At 35.0% G+C, this 26,836-nt stretch overlaps 2 protein-coding genes and 1 long non-coding RNA gene across 5 annotated transcripts; all 3 read right to left on the reverse strand.

The window, feature by feature from the left end:
* Window positions 1-4,947: 4,947 nt before the first annotated feature.
* On the reverse strand, window positions 4,948-7,665 carry LOC125210898 (mitochondrial succinate-fumarate transporter 1). 2 transcript variants are annotated; one of them, XR_007174424.1, is made up of 4 exons: window positions 7,183-7,665; window positions 5,970-6,566; window positions 5,602-5,704; window positions 4,948-5,208 (listed from the first exon to the last, which is right to left on the reverse strand). XR_007174424.1 is itself a non-coding variant. In XM_048110529.1 (2 exons), exons 1-2 carry the CDS (start codon window positions 7,573-7,575, stop codon window positions 6,039-6,041), a joined length of 921 nt encoding a protein of 306 aa, XP_047966486.1. In that variant the 5' UTR covers window positions 7,576-7,665; the 3' UTR covers window positions 5,766-6,038. The 2 variants fall into 2 exon arrangements, 1 of the variants encoding a protein (XP_047966486.1); XM_048110529.1 differs by lacking the exons at window positions 4,948-5,208; window positions 5,602-5,704 and having other exon boundaries at window positions 5,766-6,566.
* Window positions 7,666-12,530: 4,865 nt separating this feature from the next.
* LOC125213030 lies at window positions 12,531-15,111 on the reverse strand. The gene is made up of 3 exons (XR_007174831.1): window positions 14,789-15,111; window positions 14,101-14,191; window positions 12,531-12,754 (listed from the first exon to the last, which is right to left on the reverse strand). It is a non-coding gene; the product is annotated as an uncharacterized LOC125213030 (long non-coding RNA).
* Window positions 15,112-21,884: 6,773 nt separating this feature from the next.
* LOC125212964 (protein trichome birefringence-like 3) lies at window positions 21,885-23,800 on the reverse strand. 2 transcript variants are annotated; one of them, XM_048113280.1, is made up of 6 exons: window positions 23,631-23,800; window positions 23,306-23,504; window positions 23,049-23,220; window positions 22,777-22,976; window positions 22,138-22,636; window positions 21,885-22,055 (listed from the first exon to the last, which is right to left on the reverse strand). In XM_048113280.1, exons 1-6 carry the CDS (start codon window positions 23,773-23,775, stop codon window positions 21,915-21,917), a joined length of 1,356 nt encoding a protein of 451 aa, XP_047969237.1. In that variant the 5' UTR covers window positions 23,776-23,800; the 3' UTR covers window positions 21,885-21,914. The 2 variants fall into 2 exon arrangements, with proteins under 2 accessions (XP_047969237.1, XP_047969235.1); XM_048113278.1 differs by having other exon boundaries at window positions 23,306-23,543.
* Window positions 23,801-26,836: the final 3,036 nt, after the last annotated feature.

Consider the following 26,836-nt stretch of genomic DNA (forward strand, 5'->3'; position numbering starts at 1 on the left):
GCTGTAAGTTTAATTATAAGATTCCATGCTAAGCCACAATTAAAAAAGTAGGAAAAAACTTCGAAATGATATGTGAAACAAACAAGTAGAGACATGTTTGCCTCGCCTTCACCAGTACTTGTAACAATGTCAATGGCATACACCTCATTTCCCTCAAATTCAACATCATCAACTCTGGCACATAATGCAACCTTGATGACTTAGGACTCCTTCAACACTCTTGAATTGCCTCGCTGACATCTTTATTCTACAAATAAAAAGAAAAGACCCAAAACTTTTGAATTTAATTGATCAATCCTACTTACCACACACTCCCTCTGTTCCATATTAATAGATGCATTCATTTTTGCCGAATCATGCGTCTAGGCGGGGAGCAGCAGGGTATTTTGCGCGAATGACATGAGACAAGGGCACGTTGTCAATACACATGTAAAAATCCTTCGGCCCCATTTGTTTGTCAGAAAGTAAAGTTGATAGGAAAAATGATTCATAAAATATGATTGCTGATAACTTTATTTTAATGCATTTGGAAACATAACAATATTTTGAATTTTATATTTACTTTTAAAATTAAATTAAGAATATAATGGTTAATTTTAATTTTATATTATATTAATTTAAATTTATATTTTTAATTAAACCCTAAAAAAAATATAACGATGCATTTATCTAAAAGAGATATGAAACTAAACAATAAATAATTTTTAAATAGAGTTTCATATTGTTCCGTCCACGAATAGGAGTTTGGTTCATAATTAAAAAAATATAACGATGCATTTATCTAAAAGAGATATGAAACTAAACAATAAATAATTTTTAAATAGAGTTTCATATTGTTCCGTCCACGAATAGGAGTTTGGTTCATAATTTTAATTTTATATTATATTAATTTAAATTTATATTTTTAATTAAACAATAATCTATAATAATTAAGAAAATTATAAAATATAAAATCAAAGATTATGTAGAAAAAAAAATATAACGATGCATTTATCTAAAAGAGATATGAAACTAAACAATAAATAATTTTTAAATAGAGTTTCATATTGTTCCGTCCACGAATAGGAGTTTGGTTCATAATTACTCCGTTCCATGTTAATTGAGTCATTCTTTTTTTGGTAATTTCTAAGATAATTGAGTCATTTCTACTTTTGACAAAAAATAACCACTATCTCTTTTACTTTATTCTCTCTTCATCTCTCTTACTTTATTCACTATCCACTTAACACACTATTCTTAAACTCAGTGCCGAGAAGAAACACCTCTATTAACAAGGGACGGAAGGAGTCCTATAAATGGTAAAGAGACTCTATATTCCACTAACTCATTCCACTCACATATAATTTAAAACTATTACATACAAGTGGAACCCATATTCTACTAATTTTCTTTCACCCACTTTTCTTAACATTTCTTAAAACTCATGCTGGAAAGAAATGAGACTCTTGTCGCAGACAAAGGGAGTAAAAGGGGAGTAAAAGTTAAGAACCGCAAAAAAAAGTGAACTAAATTCATCCTAATAATTCTTTCTAAAATATCTCTTTTGCACTCTTGTCATGAAGAGTGAAAAAACTAATCTAATAAATCTGGATCTCGAACAAGTTGCATTGCAACTTTTTATCTTTTAGAAGCTGATAAGCCTTCAATCTCTTCCAAATTTTGGTAAAGCTTGTGACGATTGTCTTTGTCACATGCGTTAAAACTTTCAATAAACTTACCCATTTGCTTTAGACATTTTCATTTGCTCAGTAAACATATTAGTCATGCGCTCCAAACTTAATATCAAACCATCAGAACTTCTCCTTCTTTTCTTCTCATGTTTTTTTGAAGTTCCTTCACCTCGACGTGTAACTATTGAAGGTGCACCATCTTCATCAATTTCTTCATCTCCTTGATCGACATTTTGATCTCTATCTAAGTCCTCAACCATATCTGCCGCAGCTTCAACATTTGGTCCAACAGCTCTATCTTTGCCTTAACAAATGATAGTTGAACAAAGGAAAATGTTTGTTTCTCATGAAAGTGCAATCTGGATGGCTCTACACAAATATAGTAACATGATTTCTTGATACTAACGTACAATATTGAAGCAACGAATGAATAAGAAATATATTTATTTTACCTTTAAGTAATCATCCCACGTCTGCACTTGCAGTAACACATATTCTTTCATCATCCAAACCAAATCCACTTAGTTCTCGATTGGTACGCACATCATAAATATCATGACATTGTTTTTTCAATAACTTACAACGCGATTCAATATGTGGTTTTTCTAACACCATGGTCTGGCAACTTTTCCGGCAATATTTTCTCCAACTCCTTTAGATAAACCTTTTTTTTAACCGACTTCCACTTTCACCGTCCTAGTTCCTACTCCTCTTCAACTCAACAATTGATTCTACAAGTTTCGTATCTTCTTCAGTAGTCCATACATAATTACCTCTCTTGGCGCGACGAGCCATCTAAAAAATTAAAGCTCAACAAATCACTATAGCACTATCGGATAATATAATGGAGTTAATGCTAAAAAACCAACAACTTTCATGAATCTACTAATAAAAAACTTATATGAATAATAAAAAAAGTATTAAGCACTGCAATTCAAATGTCATAAGTATCCTAAAGTATTGCATAAAAAGCCAAGGTAACAGTATGACAAGTAAAGTTCAAATATTGTGAAAAAAGTACAATAATAATATCAAGCAACATGTCTATGTTGCATCCAATTATTAAACATTTGGTTAGAAAAATTATATTGTCAATCTGTCCATTCTTGAGTTGGCTCAACAAAAGTGATTGGCTCTTCATCTAATCCATTAACCACTTCTTCATTTTGAGAATGATCACATAGTTATTTTCAATGGATCAACAAGCATATTTTTCTAATATGATTTTGAAGAAGAAAACACACCATTATACTTTTGTCTTGTTGCTTGATTGGATAAAAATTCGAATTTCAAATGATTCCCCAACGCATCTTTAGCATGCCAAAACACCTCTCAATAACATTTCTAGCCGATCATATTAAAAAATTCTTCTAGAGATATTGGTTGACGTCATTCCTCCACTTACTAAGATGATATCGTTGGCCTCTAAAAGGAGCAAGAAAGCCTTTACCGTTCGTACAACCTGCATTAACTAAATAGTACTCCCTCCATCCCGCTCTAAGTGACACATTTTACTTTTTGGGATGTCTCACTCTAAATGACACATTTCTAAATTTGGAAATATTACTATTTACTTTTTCCTTTCCTTTTACTTTATTCTCTTCACTTTAGTCATAAAACAACACTACATAAACTCTCGTGCCGAATTAGAAATGTTCCACTTAGAGTGGGATGAAGAGAGTAGTAACCTAATTTTAATTTTTTTCAAGTAGTTGTTATTCATGTCAATTCAACGAAATTATTAATATCATATAGTTTACGTACCATCCTATATTGGTAATTCATTTCTTCTACTTAAAGCAACTCGAAGCACTCTAACATCTGCCGTGGAGCCTTCCTAGCCCGCAAGTATAATCTTCTTGTGAACATACTCCTAGAACATTTGTAGAAGTATAACCTTTTCTATTTCGATATCTAGGTCTATCAACCTCGAATACTTTCACTTCAATATGGGTACCATCCGGAGCTCCTATGCAATTCTACAATTTTAATTCAATCAATATTCAAGATTTATGTATATAAGATAAAAATAAAGCAATAATTTTTATGATATCTTAAAATATTTTCATTTAGCATCAGAGGAATTCTTAGTTATAGGGGGAGAGCTTTTAGTAAATGACCATGAAGCCTTAGAAAAGCCTTAGAAAGACATTAAGTACAAATGCCTACTAATTGTTTCACCTGGCCGCATAAAATTAGTTTTCATTGTACAATTCTTTTGATGATGTACTAGAATGTACAAGAAAATAGCTATTTGCTCATCAACAGTTAGATTACTAGTAGTCCTTAGTCTTGCAATCGTTTCAAGCATGATAACTAATCTTCTAAATGAAAATCTATCCATATGTAATTCTTCATAGCATGTGACATCAATCTCATAGATTAATCTATGAATGCAGCGTGATCAGTCATTCTCATTCTGAATGTGTGGGGCCTTAAATAATATTTTCAAAAATGATCATTAGTGATAGTTCTAATTACAAACATCATTAGCTTCAACATAGTCATTTTCTTCATTTGCAGACAAGCTATAAGACAAAGAAGTATCTTTGAATTTGATTCTATTTTTGTCATCTTTCTAAAACATCCCGAGAAAGTAAAAGTGAATATAATAAAGTTCTCAAACATAATCCAACTTAAAAGAAAAAACATGGTATAAACTCTTGGCATAGAAAAACAAGAAGATTCAATAGCATATAAATACATACAGTTAGCAAGAGTTGTTAGAAAGTCATAGTTGCAATCTTCTAACCGTCTGAATCATTATTTTATTAGAGGGAGAACCAAGAAATTATCATTATAATCTAGGTCAACATGTAACAGCAAAGTTACATACTTAGTTCATCAATCAAAGCAATTATAATAACATAATATGCTGATTGTGTGCTTGTGTGTACTACTGAAAAGGGAAATGTTATGCCTAATGACTTTAGTTTATCCTCTACGTTGAGCTATTACAACACATCCCCAGATCAAGAGGCTTCAGAAATGGATGGTGCCTAAGACCATCTCCAAAGGTACACTAAAACCTAAAATGGGATAAGTATTTTGCTCCAATAGTACTCAAAAACCTATCCTATTTTTAATTTTTGAGAAAAAAATACCTATCTTTAGGTTTACACTAAACCAATACCTAAAAGTTTTTCAAATTTTGTAAGTAAAAAAGGCATAATATAGAGAATATTCTTTTAAGTTTGAGTTTAGTGTAAATGGTTGGAGTAAAATCAATATTTAGTGTGAGATTTACACTAAAATGAGTTTGAGTTTAGTGAAATGGTTGAAGATGCTCTAAAAGGCATCAGAGCAGTAAGCAGTAATAATTTGTGGGCAATTTCACTCAAGCAAACACGTTAACAAAACAACTAAAATGGGGGGAAGCACAGCCTAGTAGATAAAAAAAAATTAAAAGAGCAGAACAATCGTTTTTTCCATGTGGAGCTAAAATAAAAGAAGAGATCTTCAGTGGAAATTATGTGGAAATTATACGTAAAATGGAGATAGAAATTTGGAAATTTCCAAAATTGTTAGATGCACCCACCTGCATAATATAAAATCGTTGATCAGTTTTCACTCACTATTACTTTGCAACATATAAAAAGAAGAGAAAAAATCAATCCAATTGTAAAATCTGAGAGAACAAAAAACACCAAAACACGCAAGATAATATAAAGAACTATCACTGAATAATAAAATGAATGGAAAAAATTGAAAACAAATTGGACAGGGATTGGAATTGTATTCGAAATGAATACTAATATTTATAGTTGTGAAAAAACTTAAAATAGTTTTTCAATAGCTAGGACTAAAAAAAAAAAAAAAAACTGATTAAAAATGGTTGAATTTCAACTGAAAAAATTAAAAATTAAAAATTCAAATTGTCAAAGATTTTCTTTTTTCAAAAAGAAAACATTAAAATTCCGCTGAATCATACATCTAAGCGGGCAGAAGCAGGGTATATTGCGCGCGATTGGCCAAGACCCAAGACAGTCGCATGCCACATCCGCGCATGGGCTGCTGAAACAAGGGCATGTTGTCTGCACAAATGTAAAAACCCTTCCATTATTTTTGCTACAATGTGACCAGCCAATGAAGATCTTGATCAATCAAGAATTCATTCGACATTAAATGAAACCAATCATCCAATTTACTAAAATGAATTACATATTTCAATGAATCAAATCCAGCAGAAATTCTAACACCCAACAATTTCGCTCTCAAAATATTGACGCTAGTTATAACATAAAGAATGTCCTACAAATGAGCAAATTAAAAGCTAAATATGTAGAACAAAGAAAATACCGAGTTCTACACGAGATAAAGGGCATCAAAAACTCTGAAACTTTCACTTCCAAGTGAATTACAAAATGCTCAATAGGCTTGTAGGTATCGCCTCTCGTAAAATCCAGTTATCTGATCAGCCACAGCCCACATGATCGCCTGCCCGGGCGGGATCCTCATTAACCTTGGCAATAATCCTTTCCACAATGCAAGAATTCCCTCCTCAGCATATATAGTTGTGATACAATGAAACATACCTCTGTATTTCAACCCGCTCGATTTGCTTTGAGCCATGAGCCTTGTTTTCACGACATCAAAGGGCCCAGTACATACTGGACCAGCAGTTCCAGCAAGAAATCCCGATATCATAGACTGCCAAGGTAGGAGCATTTTCCCATCACCTTCGCGTCTCCCCCACAATAACCCGTCAAATGCATTTTTAGCACTGAACATGGCAGCCTGGTTTGTTCCATTACGCATCACAGTTGGGGAAGCTCCAGCCCACAGACCACGCAACCCTTCTTCACGGACAATCATACGAGCACAATGTACAGGTCCCTTGTACTTGAAGAGTTCGGGACTCAATCCTCTCTGCTGCTGCAGTCGAATTTTCACCACCTGCATTTGAATAAGCAGGTTCATCTTTCTAGCAACCGAGAACAAGTTTGAATGAACAGACTTAGATGATCGCCTCACGCTACATTACAACTCATGGGAAACAAACTAAATAGGTAGAATTTGAACGTCACACGGTCACTGTAAACAAGCACGAGAAAAGGGCAACAATGAACGACAAGAAGGAGAGCAGCAGAGTATATTTTCAATGGTCAAAAGCAAATGTTGAAGGACAACACAAGTGAAACAGATGTTTCATACACAACCAGTTAAAATAAATCCACCAATTATTCAGTAGTTGAGTACACGATTCTAAGAGAAACTTAGGTGATCTGAAAAGCACATCAACTGCAAATTGTAGAAAAATTATTTGCAGCAACAAAAGCTAAACTACCAATGTATTATAACCTGCACTGCACAGATAGAGGAATTAATGATTGAGATCTTCAAATAGGCATTATCTACAGCGATCGAGATCATACATCAATTTCAATTATATGCATTCAACCACAACAACTTCTCTCAGCAATCAAATACAAAATCCTTCGAATTGTGAGAACAATTATGTAGAACTAGCTAAAATCCCCAAATAATTCGAATTAATCAGATTCTGAGTAACCTCAAATGGAGTGACGATAACGAGAGCTTCGAGCACTCCGGCACCGAATCCAGACAATAATCGGCCATGGTGGCTGAGCTCCCCCGTCTCGGAGTCCTTGAAGGCTGACTGAAGGTAGGCATTGGAGCCCATCCGGAGCGCGTATTTAAGCGTCAAATGCGTAGAGAAAGGAGTCAAGCCCTTCCACAATGCGCGGACGCCTTCGTTGCGGACGATGGTGGAGCCGCAGTGGAGGATCCCCTTGTACGAACCGGTGCGGTCGAGCTGGAGGCGGGTTTTGATGACGTCAATTGGCTGCAGGCACGAGGCTTCGACTACGCCGCCGAATGAACCGGAAGCAGCCTTCATGTAGGGAGGGATGGATTTGGGCTGCTTCTCCGATTGCTCCGCCATGGGATTTCGGAGCACCGACGCGTGAGGGGGAAAGGGTATAATCGGGTTGTGAAAACGAAGCTTAGTTGTTTACACTTGACAGTCGTGTATGAGAGAATATTGATTCGAATTTGTGTTTGTGAATTGTGATCGATAGGGGCCCACAAATTCCCCAACAACTAACTCACCCCTATTCCTTTCTTGTCCGCGATATTTAATTTTGCTGGTTTTTAAGTAGCCTTTTATTTATTTATTTTAAAAATAGGTCATTTGATACAATTTTTAATATATAATTAGTAAAATAAGAAAAAAGTAAAAAAAATAGTTGAAATTATATACGAGGCCCATAAATGATAAAGGAAAAAGAAGAAGAAAAAGATTTCCATAAATGGATATAAACCATTTTTATGAGACAGACGAAAAAGGAAATATGACTTATTTCTATGGGACGGAAGATGTACTTTCTTTGTTTCTCAAATATAAATATAAAGAATATTTAAAAAGGTACTTCCTCTGTCCCAAGGAAGATGACCCCTTTCTTGGACGGCATAGGATTTATGCGATTTTATTTTGTGTGTTAGGTGGAGGGAATAAAGTAAGAGAGAGTGAATAAAGTAAAGATGAAAGGATTTCTATTTTAAGTAATGAGTCATCTTGAGTGAGAGACAAACTAAAAAGGAAAGTGGGTCATTTTCGGTGGGACTGAGGGAGTACAAGTTTTATTTTACAAATGGTAGAGTAAGAGAGACAGTGAAAAAAAGTGACTCGAGTATTGTTAATAGAAAATGAAATCCACCTCATTAGATAAAAAAAATAATTCTTAAATAGAATGAATCTATTTTTAAGTGACCTCAAGAAATGACGAACATGGTCTATTGTTAAAAGATAAAGGAGTAATTTTTTTCTTTGCATTCACTTACGAAATACTACTAGTTTTTTAAAATAAAGTTGGTATTAATTGAATATAATTTAATTGAATCAATCTATACGGAGTAACTACATATTTGGCTTATGATAGGTACACTTTCATTTATATTTGGCTTATAATAGGTACACTTTCATTTTATAATTAAATTGAATCAATCAATACGTACATATTTGAATCCAAAGGTTTGGTCTAGGTACACTTTCATTATATAATACTCCCAAAATTGTTCGGTTGCACTATGTTATTTTCATAGCGAGTTCATTTCTGGTCCAAGCTGTAACAAACTCTTTTTTGGATTTTGTTTACTTATTCTAAGGTTCGTGAATTTTACTACGTATGTTATTAGAGTGGCCACTATAGGACCGCCGCGGCAGTCTATTGCAGGGAGGGCGATGCGGCGCATGCGGCTGTGTGGTGGTGGAGGCAGCGGGTAATGTGGCCACCGCGGTTCCATTTTTTTGTTATTTTATTTATTTATTTATTCATTTTTATAAATACAACTTCTTCCTCATTTTTCCTACTTCACACTTCCACACTACAATTATTTTCATTTCTCTAGATTTATCACAATGCAAAGCCAAGAGAGTGATTCCCCTGGCACCGGAGAATCGCACTACCCGAGCAATGGGTATCACAACTGCGGGTCTAGTGCCGCGAGTACCGGCACTAGCACCACCGCCGTCGATGTGGGGGCAAACGCCGGCTATATTGGTATGGTCCCCCTCCCCCTCCATTCCAGACGTGGAGTGACCCTCCCCCTCTATCCTAGACGTGAAGTGCCCCTCCTCCTCCATCCCAGATGTGGGGTGCCCCTCCCCACGCATCCAAGACGTGGGTTGCCCCTCTCCCTCCACCGCAGCTGTGGGGTTAGTCCTCCTCACGAAGGACTGTGGGTCGACCCCAATCACCATATGGGGTCTACCAGCCCAACATGGACATGGTCAACAATCGGCAGATGGATACCGCTACTCCCTTTGTCCCAACCAGATTTTTATTCTTTCATGTTTGAGCAGATGGTTTTGACTCCAGGGGTGGGAGAATCCTGTACCGCCCCCCTAATCGGCACCGGTACAAGGACGCGCGGCAACGCCAGTACGACGCCGGAGACACAGAGGCGGCCAACGCGGTGGCCGCGACGGTGGAAGAGGCGGTGGCGACCGGAGCGAAGGGGGTGGGCCGTACAACTCAAGGGAGGAGTCCATTGATGTGTCAAAGGTGTGGTACTCCATCACGGAGGATGCGGGCGTTGGGACGGATCAGACAGAAAGCGGTTACTGGTCCTGCGTCCTGGAAGCCTACCATGAGTTGTTGCCGGCGCGGCGGAGAGGAATGCGGACCAGATCCGCAACAAATGGGGGGGGATTCAGGCTGCCGTGAAGAGGTTAGTGGGCATCCACGAGAACAACCTCCGACATTCGGGCTCTGTCGTACGAGATGCATCGAGGGGATGGGAAGCATCCCAAATTCAACTATTGGACGAATATTGTTGGATATTTTAGTGTAATTGGATTAACTTGATTGATCGGTTATTGTTATAATGATACATCATTTAAATATGAAGGTGCGAAGTGCACACTTATTTGAATTCATTATGATGTTAGGGGCGAAGCCCCCTAAACAGATGAACGGGGGTCCGGGGGCAGCGCCCCTGGCTGGGGTCGAGTTGTATTAGAAATTCATCCGAAAATATAATTTCTGAAAGTCAAAGGACTAATTTGCAATTTCGGAAACTTTTTGAAAATCAATTATTTTCGGTTAATATTCCCAACGGATGCACTGTTTCGTCAACAGCTGCACCGGTTCGTCTTCTTCAAAATCTGATCAATTCTTCTGGTTCAGAGATCTCAAATACACATATGAATTTTCTGAATTCTCTGAATTTTATCCGATCAAATAAGTTTGGTAGAACCACCGAAATTGATTTGATCTGAAAGTGATTATCACGACTTTCAGATATCCGTTTTTCTGTTCTATATATTGAATCTCCCTAACAAATATCTCATTCTCCAAGAGTCTCTAAAGTTCAGGGCGATTTGTGAGGGAGCGGGGGGTATGCGTCGAAGAAGATGAGACTCGGACTATCCGGGCACTACAGCAGCAGCAGCAGTCGCTCGCAATACTTGGATTCCAGAAACTCTAAAATTAAATTAACTAATTATATTGCTAGTCTTGTATTTTCAATACTTTTCTGTGTTCTCGATGAAATGCTATATTGGAGTTATAAATAATACTCCCTCTGTTCCATAGTAATAGAGTCATTTTGCCATTTTGGTACGTTTCATAGTAATAGAGTCATTTCCTTTTTTAGTAAAAGTCAACACATTTTTCCACACCTACTTTACTCTCTCTTACTTTTTTCTCTATTCATTTCTCTACCTTTTTCATTTTTCACTTTACTCTCCATTTACTTAACTCATCTAACACAATTTTTCTTAATTTCCTTGCCGAAAAGAAACGTCTCCATTACTATGGAACGGATGGAGTAGTTTGTTTATGCATTCAATACTTTTGCCATTACAATGTGTTTTCTTCCAATGTGTTTTTGATATTTCATACATGTGGCTAGAATTTGGTATTTGAATTATTTATGAAAGTTATTTTCTTTTTACTTTTCTGTTATTTTGTTACACATTTGAAATTATCAAATTTCTTTGTTCCAGATTATGCAGATTTTTCAGGAAATAGAAGAAGCGCAAGACAATCTATTTATGCTCTATTGTATGGATTAGACTATTAAAATTTGTAGTACTTGTGTTGTTTATGTAGTTGATGTAGAACCAATGTGCCGATAATATGTTATGCTATCAGTAATTATTCAGCAATTTAAAAATTATTTTACCAAATCATTAATTTCACATAAATGCTTGGAGTAGCCTTTTTGTCAAATTACAACATTTTAGTTGACAAAAACATAAATATCTTGCAATAATGAACCAAAATTAAAAACCACATTTCTAGTTGAGTCATACCTATGTAAAATATTAGTACTAGTAGCATACTCCGTATTAAGCACGTTGAGGATTAAAATTTTGGATATATACAGTTAGGCGTTTTATTTTGGGGGCTTATAAAAATTTTGTATATTGATAAAGAACATGTAAATTTAAAGTATTTAACAACTGTAATTTATAAATATTTGAAGGATCAAAATATAAATTATAGAAATTTGATGGTGGAATATATAAATTCAATAAAATATATAAATTTATAGGTGGCATTATGCAAATTTAGAATTGTAGTCGTAGGTGGAACTGTAGAAGACATATTTTTTTGGTTTGACCACAGGTGTACCGACCAGCCTTCAGCGGAATCTGACTAATCCTGTTCGATCGGGTTTCCGAATTAAGGTCATAAGTTTCCAGATAATATTTGTGGTTGTGATGACTAGGCGGACAATTTTTTTTTTTTACTGTGACGTGAGTGTTTTGCCTTATTATGAACACTCTTAGTATTACTATATTAATGAAACACTTAACACTAACCAGCTAAAATCAAAACAAACAGTTGATATTGGTGAGTTTCACTGAAAATAGCAATGTTTTAAAAATCGGACCGGCCGGCGAACCGGCGTCGTTACTGGTTCACTGGTCGAACCATTGGTTGAACCGGAATATAGATAAACACATATATTAAATATTATTAAGAAATTTAATATTTTTATGTATTAAAATAGATGATGTTTATTAATTTAAGAAAATTTATTTCGTAAAATAATATTATAATTAAATACGAATTAGGTATTAAGTTTATATAAAAATATTCATTGATGTCAATAGCTAGAGTATATGAATTAAGTATGTAATATAAAAAATTTATTTATAGCAAATAATGAATCTTATATGCTACTAATAATAATATAGATGGTAAGTAGAGCATCATTAAAATATAGAAGATGATAATTATTTATATTATAATTAACAATTATATTAAAGAATATAAAATTAAAATGAATTATTTGTTTTTGTATGTAACACCCCTAATTGAAAACACATTTTGGTACCCTTTTTTTTTTTTGTTTTTTTTTGTTTGTTTTTTTTTTACAAAAACATAAGACTATTTATATTTATATACATATATACGGTTTGTTCAGCTATCCACAAAAACATACATACTTAGCAAACGTGTAGAAAGAAGTAAAAAGTCCCCTATTGCATTCTACTCCTTTACATGCCCCGACTAACATATCTAGGGAGTTACTCACACGCAAAAAAATTCGCTAGTGACCCGACTTGAGCAGCTGTACAGTAAAAAGGGTTAGTCCGATCACCTAGTCTGCATTGGAAAAAGAAAGATGTGGAATGAGCTTCAACTAATTCAATAGTAACTCATCGTTAGAGCACAAATTCTGGAGTTAAAGTGAACATTCAGTTAATGACAACCATAAGTCTCTTCCTCCATAACAAGCATCATCATAACTATGTACATATGCCTACTTTCAAACAAAATTGGAAAAACAATACACATCTTACATTCGTGTCATTATCCCTTAAATTCCCTTAAACTTATCGGAGTCATAATCATGAACGATATTACACAATTGATAGGATATATCCCACGATAAATTTCACCACATAATATATATCAGTCTACAAACAGTTAATCGAAATAAAACACACAAAATACATATCTCCATCATATCCAACATCCACACGTATGCAGATTTTTGAAGATATCATATACATCACAACACACATATTATCATTAATTAGTACTCATTTTTCTGGAATATAGTTAGTACTGAGTCCGAGTACACATTGTAGACGAAATATGGTCGTATGAGGCTAATTCCCCACACACCATACATCAATTTATATTTCCTCCAAGTACATCGTACATCATATTTTAATTCCTCCAATCACACCTCACAACAATTAGTATTTTCACCAAATCACATCGTACATCATACTTTGATTCCTCCAATCACACCGTACAACAAATTGTATTTTCTCCAATCACATCCTACCTCGTAATTAAATTTCTCCAATCACACCGTACATCATATTTTAATTTCTTCCATCACACCGTACCTCAAATCGCATTACCTCCAATCACACCGTACATCATATTTTAATTTCTCCAATCACACCTCACAATAATTTGTATTTTCACCAGATCACGTCGTACATCATATTTCGATTCCTCCAATCACACCGCACAACAAATTGTATTTTCTCCAATCACACCATACCTCGTAATTTAATTTCTCCAATCACATCGTACATCATACTTTAATTTCTTCCATCACACCGTACATCAGATTTTAATTCCTCCCATCACACCATACATAACATTATATCACCTACAGTCAGTCATACCATGCTCACATACCATTTCTTCCTGACCTATCATCTATTTCATATTCATACTCTTATCCCATAATTTATAACATAAACAACTGACTCAACTATATAAGATTACATAATCATTTCTTTCAGTAACACCACTCAACATACTCAAGTGGTAAATCATCTATCACATTCTAATATACCATCTCTGATTGATATCCAATTTCAGTTTCCAATATAGTATCTCTGACTGATATCCAATATTCAGTAGGTAATCACATAACTTTACTCATAAATTAAGTCTAAAGTAGAGTATATATATATATATATTACCTCAAAATCCAAAATGTCTTGATATTGGAATCGCCTTACTCCTTCACCTTCGTCTTCTCCTTGCCCGTATTAGTTCTTGAGGTGGTATTACCTTTCAATATATATGTATATGTAAATTTCTTATCAACACCAACACCAAAATAAATAACATAAACATAAGTAAAGTTCCCCTTTCGAAATATTGATACAAAATGTTTTATAAACCGGCTAAAATAATCTAGTATAATCCTTCATTCTCTTTTCACCAACCTTAATCTAAACATATACTAAATATAGCCAAAACAAGCAAATTTTAACTGTGAATATTTATTTTATTTTTTTCAAAAGTGGGCAAAATCCTTATATGGCTGTCCCAAATTTTTCAATGCCAAAATTACAAACTTCTTCTTTGTTAAGGTGAAAATTATGCTAAAACAAAAATGTCAGTTACAAAGTCTATCCAAGATAGCATAAGAAATTCTCCAAACCAAAATGAATAATTCTAGGTTTTACAACATTCACACACATAGAGAGACCTTTCATTTTAATCATCTCCCAACTGTCTATATGCAGCGAATTAGAAATCAGGACAATTCTACACTTAATTTACATAAATTCCAAAATTGGGGAGAGAAAACTTGATTATGAACCCTAGCTTTAGATTTGAAGAAGAGATTGGGTAAATAGGAGGTGCAAGTGGTTTTCTTACATTAATTAGAGATAAGTCCAGCCTAGACTCGCCGGAAAACGGCGATAACAACGCCGGAATCCGCCGGACAGCAGCGACACAGAGAGGAAAAAGAACTGGCGTGTGAACCGGTGACGCGAGGGTCGCCGGAGAGAGCCTATCGCCGTGCGTGTATGTGTGTGAATGGCAGTGAGTGTATGTGTGTGTGGGAACTTGGTGAATGGATATGTATGTGGGAATGTTCCCGTAAGTGGGTTCAAAAGAGATTTATATCTCTTAACTTCTATCATTATCCTTTTAATTTTATTTCTATTTCTATTTCCTTTTTCTTTCTTTTATTTCATTTTCTAAATTTCACCTCACACAACAATATACTATCCACAACATATACTACACAACTTCTAATTATGTCTATTTAATATTTGCATTTTAACTGACTTAAATTTTTGTTTTATACTTTATTTTCCAGGCTATTACATTGTAGATAAAAATTTAATGGTTAATGTATAAAAATATTTGATGTTCAAATTGTTCAATGACCTCATGTGGTGGAGTGGTAGAGGTCTTCTTATGTAGAAGAGAGGTCATGAGTTCAACTCCTACCAACAACAAATTTTAAAAAATTTTAAACACAACAATATTAAACCGGTTTCTGGTTCACGGTCCAACCGGTCCGGCCGGCCGGTTCTGCCGGTTCACAACGGTTCAATGCATTGGTGGTTTAAAGGAGTGAACCGGACCGGACTACCTACCGGTTCACGGTCCGACCGGTTGAACCGGCCGGTCCGGTCCGATTTTTAAAACATTGGAAAATAGTGAGTTTAGCCGATTTTTAGTGGTTGTAGATTGGTGAGTATCATGACATTTGGAGAATGAGTTATTAAAGAGAAAGATTTACACATTTTCATCCTACATAGAATAAGGACGGATACTACTAGAAAAATGGACTTTTACTACCTTCAACATTCTTTCCTTTTGAATCCGTTTTGAATCCGTCCCACAAGAATATGCACTTTTTAATTTTGGAAATTTTTTTCTCTATTGAGGTGTGACTCATTCTCCACTAACAGTACTTTAATTAATTTTTATCTCTATCTATCTCTTACTTTACTAATTTTGCGTTAAAACTTGTGCCGAACTCAAAGTGCATATTCTTTGGGGACAGAGAGAGTAATATGTCATGACACTCGTATCAAATATTAATGCTACATAGTCAATAAAATGCCATAAAAATGTTTGTTCACATTAATGCTAGTATTATTTTAAGGGCGTGATTGGTTCGCTGAAAAACTTTTATTGAGTTTACAGATAACACTTTTTTCCCATGATTAGGGATAGCAATTCTTTGTAAATTATTGTTTGGTAGAAGATGCTTATACACCTACTCCATTGTTTGGTATGATTTACGTGTTGAAGGCCAACATTATATCACATTATGTGATGACTAAAATGACCTTACTTTTGGGAAGAAAATGACAGCAACACCCTCCATCGTCCTTGATAGCAAGCAAAATTCATTTATGAATATGCACAACCCAAATGATAAGGATCCATGTATTTTATGATTCATCTCCCAAGAAATTACACATTGATGATGATTGATCTAACTATTTTTGTGATGTTATTTTCAATTTCTCAACACAAAACAAAAGATAATAAAATATTCAACCAACAAAAATTGAATCTAAACAAGAATTGATTGAAGATTAGGAATGGAAAGCATGTGTATAATGAAGAGATAAAAGAGTTATGACCATAGGACCTTGACCAAAAGAATGGAAACAACCCTAAATAGCTCTATCACCCCTTGGCTCCACTACTCAATGGATACTCTCTATTGATGCATACCTCTACTTGAATCAATCTATGAAATTGAGACAAGCAACATTCAAGGAAGGAATTGGATACATTCCTCAAAGAGGAAAAACTCACTAGGGAGATAACTTCAATCACAATCTTATCTAGAATGAAAAATGACATCAAAAGATATTTATACCAAGGGTCCAAAATGTGGAAAAAGGCCCACAAAATCTAAGTTTCGGGTTATTCACCCGGTCGGGTGAATTACGGGGTGCAAAACACCCGCCCGGGTGTTCCTTCTGGAGCTCCCCGCCTTTTCTGCGCGATTTCCGTAAAACTGCCATAACTCCCTCATTCGAACTCCAATTGGGATGTGCAAGATACCCACTCGAAGCTGTTTTCAAGACGAAGACAATGGTGGCAGTTTCATAGCTTTCGGATATCATCTCAATAGGACGGTTGCCGGTTGAATCCAGCTGTAGCCGAAATCCTTGATGCACGGCCTCCATGATCGTATCATCTTCCCCTTCTTGGAAAGGATTTGTCCTCAAATCCGAGCCTCCTCTATTCCTCGCATCCTCGGGCAGCCCTATAGCTTTATTGAATCCTTGGCATGTCTTCACTCTTTTCCTTGGACCCCAATCAATCCATGGCTCACGTCGAGGTGAAGACACTTGACATCTAGCACTCATGGTCATATATTCTCCCCTTCTTGGAAAGGATTGGCCCTCAAATCCGGATTCCACACACACCAAGTTTGCAAGAAGGTGTATCAACCAACAAATCAAGTTCATCACAATGGATTTCACTCACTTGCTTCAGCAATTTCAAAAAGTGGTCAAAAGCATATGCACAATGTATCCATAAATGTTTATGCTCCACATGTATAACAAGCACAACATCATGCATATGTAACTTGTGTAAAATCATAGTAAGCATCATAAGATGCTTGATACCAAATGATAAGGATCCATGTATTTTATGATCCATCTCCCAAGAAATTACACATTGATGATGCTTGATCTAACTACTTTTGTGATGCTATTTTCAATTTCTCAACACAAAACAAAAGATAATAAAATATTCAACCAACAAAAATTGAATCTAAACAAGAATTGATTGAAGATTAGGAATGGAAAGCATGTGTATAATGAAGAGATAAAAGAGTTATGACCATAAGAACTTGACCAAAAGAATGGAAACAACCCTAGGTAACTTTCAATAGCTCTATCACCCCTTGGCTCCACTACTCAATGGATACACTCCATTGATGCATACCTCTACTTGAATCAATCTATGAAATTGAGACAAGCAACCTTCAAGGAAGGAATTGGATACATTCCTCAAAGAGGAAAAACTCACTAGGGAGATAACTTCAATCACAACCTTATCTAGAATGAAAAATGACATCAAAAGATATTTATACCAAGGGTCCAAAATGTGGGAAAAGACCCACAAAATCTAAGTTTCGGGTGATTCACCCGGTCGGGTGAATTGCGGGGTGCAAAACACCCGCCCGGGTGTTCCTTCTGGACCTCCAAATCATTTCGCCCGGTCGGGTGTCTTTCAGGTTGAAAAACACCCGCCCGGGTGTTCCTTCTGGAGCTCCCCGCCTTTTCTGTGCGATTTCCGTAAAACCGCCATAACTCCCTCATTCGGACTCCGATTGGGATGTGCAAGATACCCACTCGAAGTTGTTTTCAAGATGAAGACAATGGTAGTAGTTTCATAGCTTTTGGATATCATCTCGACAGGACGGTTGCCGGTTGAATTCAGTTGTAGCTGAAATCCTTGACGCACGACCTCCATGATCGTATCACCAAATCTCCACTTTTTTCATTTTTTAAGCCCAAATATCAAATTACAGAATGAAGGATGAATCGAATAAGTTAAAACACCGACGCATCTTCTTCCCAAACTTCTCTTTCGTAAAATTCTCAGCTCTCTTTTTTCTTTGTTCCAAATTTCCCATCGAAATCTTGTATGTTTTTCTTCTTCACCAAATTGAGTCTCTTCCTTCTTTCTCTAAATTTTAGTTTCATTGTCTTCTTTGCTTCTCTTCCTTGGAGAAGGCTGGCGTGAGGTCAAAGGTGGGGCTTTTGAGGGTCGGCGGGCTGAGTAGTGGTATTTTCCAGCAGCAATCATGGACCAACGATGGGGTCGGCTGACCCACTCTGTCCGCTGTTAGTGTATAACCCCAAAATTTAGGGGGTAAAAAAATGAGGGATTCATAGCAGCACCAGCTTACCTGCTGAATTCGCCGCCACAAATGACTGGCTGCTGATCATATTGTTATGGGTATGTGCTTGTAGAGGTGGAAAAGTGAAAGGGCAAATTAGGTTTAAAGATCCAATTCAGATTTTCGGAGAAGCAAATAAAAAATTATACCACCAATTTTCACAGATAGTGAAATGCCTCGTGTGCTGAAACTAATATCAATTCCTACAAAATCAGCCATTTTTATTCCATGTCGTCTGAATAAATCAAGCGCTGCCAAACGTGGGAGAAGGAAGTCACACAATAGCTTTTCCAGCCTTTTATGAGTTTTTACTCCCTAAAATTATTATTTCCATAAATGCATAAAGACTAATCTTATGGCCAAAACTATATATGTATAAATGAATGATTTATTTAATATTTTAATATAATATTAATAGTATTATTTTAATATACAATAGTATATTTTTTTGCAAATATCTGTAAGATAATAAAATATGTATAAATATATGTGACTTTGTATAATATTAGACAACAGATGCATTAAAATGCTAACTTTCTTTAAATTGCTAACTTAATGACTCATCAATGTATAATATTAAAAATGTCAACACGATCATATTAAAATATTAACATATATTTGTGTTGATATTTAAATATCAATGTTAACATAATGTATTAAAATATCAACTTAAGTTTATGTTGACATTTCAATATCATTGTGTTAACATTTTTAATATATTGCATTGATAAGTCAGTAAGTTAGCAACTTCAAAAAAGTTAGCAAGGGATTACATCTGTTTATATGAATATGGGGATGTATTCAAATCCTTTTCATATCTTTTGTCCTTTTTCCTTCTTAATCCTAGCCCCACGATTTTGTCATCTGACGGTTAGATTAATGCCACGTGTCATTTAATAATGCACATTTTCATTCTAATAGTGCACAACGGCTAATAATGCAACATTATAGACTAATAATGCACATTTTCATTCTAATAATGCACAACGGTAATAATGCAACATTATAGACTAATAATGCATTGATCACAACCATCCAATTTAATGATCCAAGGACTGAGATTAAGAAGGAAATAGGACACTTAGGGTGCAAAGGATGCAAAGGAGCCTAAAGCACCCCAATGAATATGTATGTACCCTAAAATGTAAAACTTGATTAGTTTTTATATGATAATAAATATAATATATTTAAACTGTCTACTATACGCGTTATTCTAATATGAGTAAGACAAATAAATTCCCTAACATTTCGAGCTCCACCAACTAAACTAAACTAAACTATTCCAGGTTCATAGAGGCGGCGCATCCTTTGATTGAATAAAATTATTTGAAGGTATATTGTATTCTTCCTTCTAATCCCTTGACTGAATCAAATTATTTGAAGGCATAATACATTCTTGCTTCCAATTGTTTATTGTTTGCCGATGATTTACACCATATTATTTGAATCAAATTATTTGATTGTAGCTATAGTGAACGACTGCAGTAGAATTTTTTTCGGATTGAAGTGAAGCGCATTCACATCCCCTTGTCAGCAACAAGTTCGATTTTGGACTCTCAAATTTCAGACTATATGGTAATATGGACTTTGACTTTTGCTAATTTCTAATTTGCATTGTCAATACTAGAAAGTCCTTATAAAATAGTTAGAAAAATTGAATAAGTCATGATATGAACAATAAGATTGAACAACTTTAAAGGTTTTGCTTGGAAAAAAAAAAACTTTTTTAAGGTTTTGCTTGCTCAACAGTACCATGGCCTTAATGAGTGGAGTACTATGTTTGTGAATTGTGATCACCCACCCTGTTCTTAACAGGTTGTAATATCTAAGTTTTATTGTTGGATACGAGAATTTCTTTTTTATATAGAACATCTGAGAATACATTTATATGATCGATCGACAGTATTGTGTCGCTCAGTGGGTTTAGATGCAGGAAATTGCATACTCGATCCCAATCTCTCTCTCTTCATATGTGCTTTGTCTTTATTGTAAGTAGTGCTGCCACGCCACTGTCGTGCTTTGTCTCCTATCTCCAAGGCCAACACATTTTCTAATTGATTTTTGTTTATATAGGTTTTCTATTGCACACAAATTTCTATGATAATTAATTTTTGTTTCTACAACTTTTTTATTGCATGGAGTAAGAGTTTTTCAATCACAATCAACCGATTATCATATAATCAAATAATGATTATGCGTCGAATAGTAGCTTTAGGTACAACAAAGCTTGATTTTATAGTGACAATTTTGATTAGTTCTTTGTACATAAATGGACTCTCATCTACTTCAATAATGAATACGTTAAATGCTTGTATATTAGAGCACGACTACTATTGCATAAAAATGTTTATATATATTTAGTATGGTAGTGATACAATTCAAATATTGACACTTTGTTGATATTTTTTATTGCTATTATTTTGTCATTTGTTGACACTTTTTAATGATCCAAATCATAGTTTGAAGTTTGTATAATATTTAGGGTTTGCATTCGATCACTATTTAGTATTTTATCTTATTATTCATTGTCTAATTTTCTTAGTTGCCTATATTTAATTTATTATCTATATAGATTTGATAGGAATGATAAGAGCATTCATAATAAGGGACGTCAGCACAGACTAACCATAAGCTAGCGGGTAGGGCGTGGTGGACGTCCACTATTGCGTTAGGCTAACGCGAAGGACGTCCGGAAGACGGACGAGCGGTTATCCGCGGACAATAGGTGTTAGCCGATCGCCGCTCGATAGGCTAACTGATTATTATTTTTACACTCTATATTTACAACTCATTGCACTTCATTTTTTTAATATTTGAAAAACACCAGCAATTAAAATGAATTAATTATTTTTGTCAATTTATTTGCTAGGCTAGGGCGTTGGCTAGCCTATTGCTGGGCTATGGAAAGTCCTTGATGATGTGGCAGCCTGTGCGAAGTCCTTGATAGCGTGGTAGGAGGAGTTTTTAGATAGCATATAGCTAGTCTGTGGTCTATTGTGAATGCTCTAAAGGTTATATAGTCTCTAGTAGTAGTACAATACTGGAAAATATGTAACAATCGCTTTACACATTATTTGCTTACTAAGAAGAAATGTGAGGCAAGACTATCTAGGGGTGAGAGACACACGTACTATCAAAATATGAAGGAAAGTCAAATAAATTAGCTTGTGATTCCGTGAACAGTTGGGTTTCGAAGAAATGCAAACCCGAATCAGTCGAATTTCCAAAATCATTGAATTTATGGAGCAGCTGCAATGTGAAAAAAATGGTGTAATTACTTGGTTGGTGTAAATTTAGCGGCAAAATCAATCAATTTATGCTCATGTCATACATGTAACATCAAATTTGTGTAGAATATTTGATTCCAAGTATCGGGAAGTCCAGGCAAGCACCAGTGTATACAATCAGCATAATGCAAGGGATCGGCCTTTTGTTCTCCCGTCAACACTTTTCCACCCAACTCAGTATAAACTGAGGTGTGAGCATCAATTCTATATTCCGATAGTTGCGTTATGTTGATCAGTGTGACCGGCACCTTCATCCTTGCCATGACGCTGCCCACCACGCCCATCATCGTCTTGTCTGACCCACTTCCCCAGTGCCCTTTCTTCAGCACCGGCAGCCTCTCATCGAAGCATTTTGTGCCGTTTTCATTCCCCCAGTCTGCTGGCCTATGGTGTGAAGGCGACATGGTAGTGAAGAACACTCGTGTTTTGGAGGGATCAACGTTTGAATCCACCCAATTTGCCCATGTTCTGAGCCCTAGCGTGTACGAAATGTGTGTCTCCACCTCTTCGTAGCCTTCTTCTCCGTTTGCAAACGAACCCCATCTGCGCGCATACAATATGAGCGATGAGACACACATGGGTTATACTAAGCACATGTTTGGTGGGATAGATAATTTTTGTTCATAGAATTCAATTATCTACCTTACCAAACATGCTATGCTATGTTACTATAGTAGTATTACAATATCTTAGTTTTGAGGCCACTCATCCACCAAACATAAGTGTTGAAGATGAGGATGTCAACACCCAACCAGTGTTTGGCATGCTTTTCAACTGAGTCCACCTTCACTATTCTCTGTTTTGGATCTGCTTTTATATGAACATCTGTGTTGGATTCTACCAGGAAAGGTGCCCAATAGAACTCCACTGTCACATCGTATTCCTAACCAAATCCAAAAAGAACAAGGTAACATCTGTGCCCAAACATTTTCATATTTTTTTACTTATTACTCACCTTTGCTCTGAAAACAGAATGCAAACGGCCTCGTTTCATCGACTTCTTTCCTTTCGGTATCACTGAATCAACAAGGCAAACAAAGGACTGCCATTGCCCTCTTTGAAGTGAGTCCCCAACAAACATTAGCCTCTTCCCTTTAAGTTTCCTCAGAACCATTCTTGGATCAAACCTGCAACACAAAATTTAAGATATATTCAAGTTTTTTATAATAAGATCAATTATGTGCCTATAGCTAAAAAATGGGGGCATTTTACCTCGGCAGCCTGCAGTTGTCCGGTTGCCACTCCCAGTACCTATAATCCGAATCTGGCCTACCATTTTTCACACACGAAACCTGCCTGTCTAAGAATCGACAAGTTCTATCCGAATATAGGGGCTCAATGGAGCGATTAAACACCCATTTCCCATGATTCAGGCTGCATTGATCAGGATCAAAATCGAACAATTCATCATCTGCGTAACTGAAGCCATTCACATCAACTAATCTCTCAACTGCAAAGTTGGTAGTTATGAAACAGTAAATAATAGTACTACGTACGATGTAAATATGTTTGAGGTGAAAACATAGATTTTTCTCACCAGCATTACTTCTAGCGCATGGCTTGAACCTCAACTTGGCTGTTGAAGATAAAGAGCCTAGTCTCTCAGTGTATAAGAGCGCGGCAAAAGCCAAGATTGTGATGGTGATTGTAGCTAACGGCACATTTCCTCTGAAATTGGCCATTGCAGTTGTTCACAAGTGAAGCTAAAGCCATATTTTCTTCAGTTTGTGAAATAAATATTGCAAGGTTTTAACTTTAAGTTTGTTTGGTCCAACTACTGATAGATACAGGGAAACAAGTGAGGCTTTAACTTAAAGTAACATTATTGATTTGGTGCATCTTGCTTTCAAAAGTTTAATTTGTTTATCAAATCAACATAAATAGGATAAGATAATGGAAGATAAGCCCAAACGGGAAAAGACAATGTTGATTTAGTTCATTACATAAGATTAAAACCATTCATAGGCTTGAATCGATTGCTCAGCTTCTACACTAATTTTTTTATCTATTGGGTGTCAATCCTCATTTAACAAATCCAAAGCGTAGAGAATTTAACAAATCCAACTTTAATCTATTAGTACAATGTTGCTTCCAAAAATATTACTCCCTCCGTCCCATAAAAAATATTTCATTTTCCTTTTTAACTTGTCTCATGATATCACATTTTTATTTTTAGAAAAAAAAAATTCTCACAATAATATAAATATTATATTTTCTCTTTTCACTTAACACAAAAAAACAAAACTTCATAAAATCTCGTACAATCTTATAAGTGTGGCATCTTTTATACGACGGAGGAAGTACTCAAATACATGTTGGGCTTATTATGGCAGTACTATATAAGAGCATCCGCAATGGGCGGCTAGCGACCGGCTAGCCGATTCGTCGCGCTGGCCGATCGGCTAGCCGAACCATTGCAATCGGCGAGGACGCAATCGGCGAGCGGATCGGCGTGAGCTGGCCGATCGCTCATGCCGCAAGGGCGAATGGCCGCTGGCCGATCGGCTAGCCGCCATTGTGGCGGCCCGATCGGCTGGCGACTGGCGGCCGAATTTTGTTTTTTTTTTTAATTCTTTTTTTTAATTCTTTTTAAAAAAAAAAAAAATTTAATTCTTTTTTTAAATTTTTGAAAAACTATATAAACGCGATTTTCTCTATCTCTAAATTTCTGTACAAGAGCAACATCTAGCGATGGACAACAACAACTAGCCCAATACAAAATTAAGACCTAAAACAGAAACATGTCATACCCGGATTCAAGGTGGCTCGTGTGGAAGCCCGGATTTTTTTTTATTATGTTATTTTTATGATTTTTAGTTAATGTACTTTTTTTTATTTAAATAAAATTAATGAATTTTCCCGTATATGTCTCGTAAATTTAATTCCGTATTTTAATCGTAATTTTAATTCCGTAAATGTAGTATATTATTGCGGCCGGCCTATGGCCGACCTAAATCGATGTGGCAGGTGGATTTTTTAGTGTTGCTGACGTGGCAGGGGAGAGAATGGCTGGCCTATTGCTAGCCTATGGCTGGCCTAAGCACCATTGCGGATGCTCTAACACTGTTTTATTTATTCTAGCGTATATTTTTTAAATGTTTTCTGAATCCTCTAATGGGCATTGTGCAGTTTATATTTTTAATATTTCCATGTAAACGTATTTTCACCATATAATAATAATGACATTTCATTAAATACTAAGTAACATATATTACCGTTATTTTGTGTGGATTACTTTTCAAAATGATCTTCTTTAAGTTTTGCTTTACTTACAAGCATGGTGTAGAGAAGAGATCTGTGATTCAGCCGAATCCATATATGTATTTTTAGGAAACTAGTTTAAATCACCGCACCCATTAAATTTTCTACACACAAAATGTAAAATATTATTAAAAAATAAAATGGTTAAAGATAAAATTATACATAAGGTAAATTATTTATGTAAATATTTATATTTTTAAAAGGACGGATATAGTATAAATTCTTCCCTCCGTACCATGTTACCCGTACTTTTTATTATAGACAGTTAATTTAGGATTGATTTTTTAGTGTAACTAAATTAGATCACTTAATAAGGGAACACTTAATTAACTGTAATATACTATCAATTAAATACCCTAATTCTAACCTAACTAACATATATATAGTATAAGTAGTTGGGACAAGTCTGAAACAAAAAAAATGCGAATAACATCATACATAAAAATGCAAATAACATGATACAGAGGGAGGGAGTATTATATACATCACTATTATTCAAAATTTACGTAAATCAATATAGAAAAATTATATTAACTCAACGGTACAATGCAAAATAGGATTAAAAATTATTATATTAGAATTACAAATAATTTTGTATTGGAAAAATACTAAATGGACAAATATGTTGTGATACAATTTAAAAAAATAAATACTCCTACTTTCTCCCCATGTTCATAGAGAGAATAATTTAGATAAAAGTCTTCTCTACATTATTATTTCTCTTACTCTACTCTCTCTCCACTTTAACTATTTATAATTATTTTTTTAAAACAAGTGTAAAAAATGAAATGTCTCTATTAAGGAAGAACAATAGAGAGTGTAAAGTAAAAATAATCTAGAAGAATATTTGAATTGAATTACAACAATTGCATGATAAAATACTCCATCTGTCCCTGAAAGTACGAATATTTGGTTCAATATAAGTTTTAATGTATAATAAGTAGTACTCCCTCCGTTCCGCGGTAGTTGGGTCATTTTTCCATTTTGGTACGTTCCATAGTAGTTGAGTCATTTTCTTTTATAGCAAAAGTCAACACATTTCTTATCTCTTACTTTACTCTCTCTTAATTTATTCTTTCTTCATCTCTCTACCTTTTTCACTTTTTACTTTATTCTTCCTTTATTTAACCAACTTAACACAATTTTTCTTAAATCTCGTGCCGAAAAGAAACGCCTCTACTACCGCAGAACGGAGGAAATAATTGATAAAGTAAGAGAGAAAGAAAATAATATTGTAAGTAGAAAGTAGTGTTAATGGAGAGTGAGCTCTACATCATTAGAAGTGTAGTGTAATGGTATAAGTTGTAAAAAAAATGATGTGTATGGGTAATGTGTTGTTTAACTATTCCAAAATTAGAAAGTTCATACTTTTAGGAACAGACTAATAACGAAATACTCCCTCCGTCCCAGAATATGAGTCCTATTTAGCTATGGCACGGAATTAAGAAATGTAATGAAAAATGAGTTAAATAAGTTAGTGGA

The sequence above is a fragment of the Salvia hispanica genome, chromosome 3, assembly GCF_023119035.1.
Source record: "Salvia hispanica cultivar TCC Black 2014 chromosome 3, UniMelb_Shisp_WGS_1.0, whole genome shotgun sequence".
Lineage (NCBI taxonomy): Eukaryota > Viridiplantae > Streptophyta > Magnoliopsida > Lamiales > Lamiaceae > Salvia > Salvia hispanica.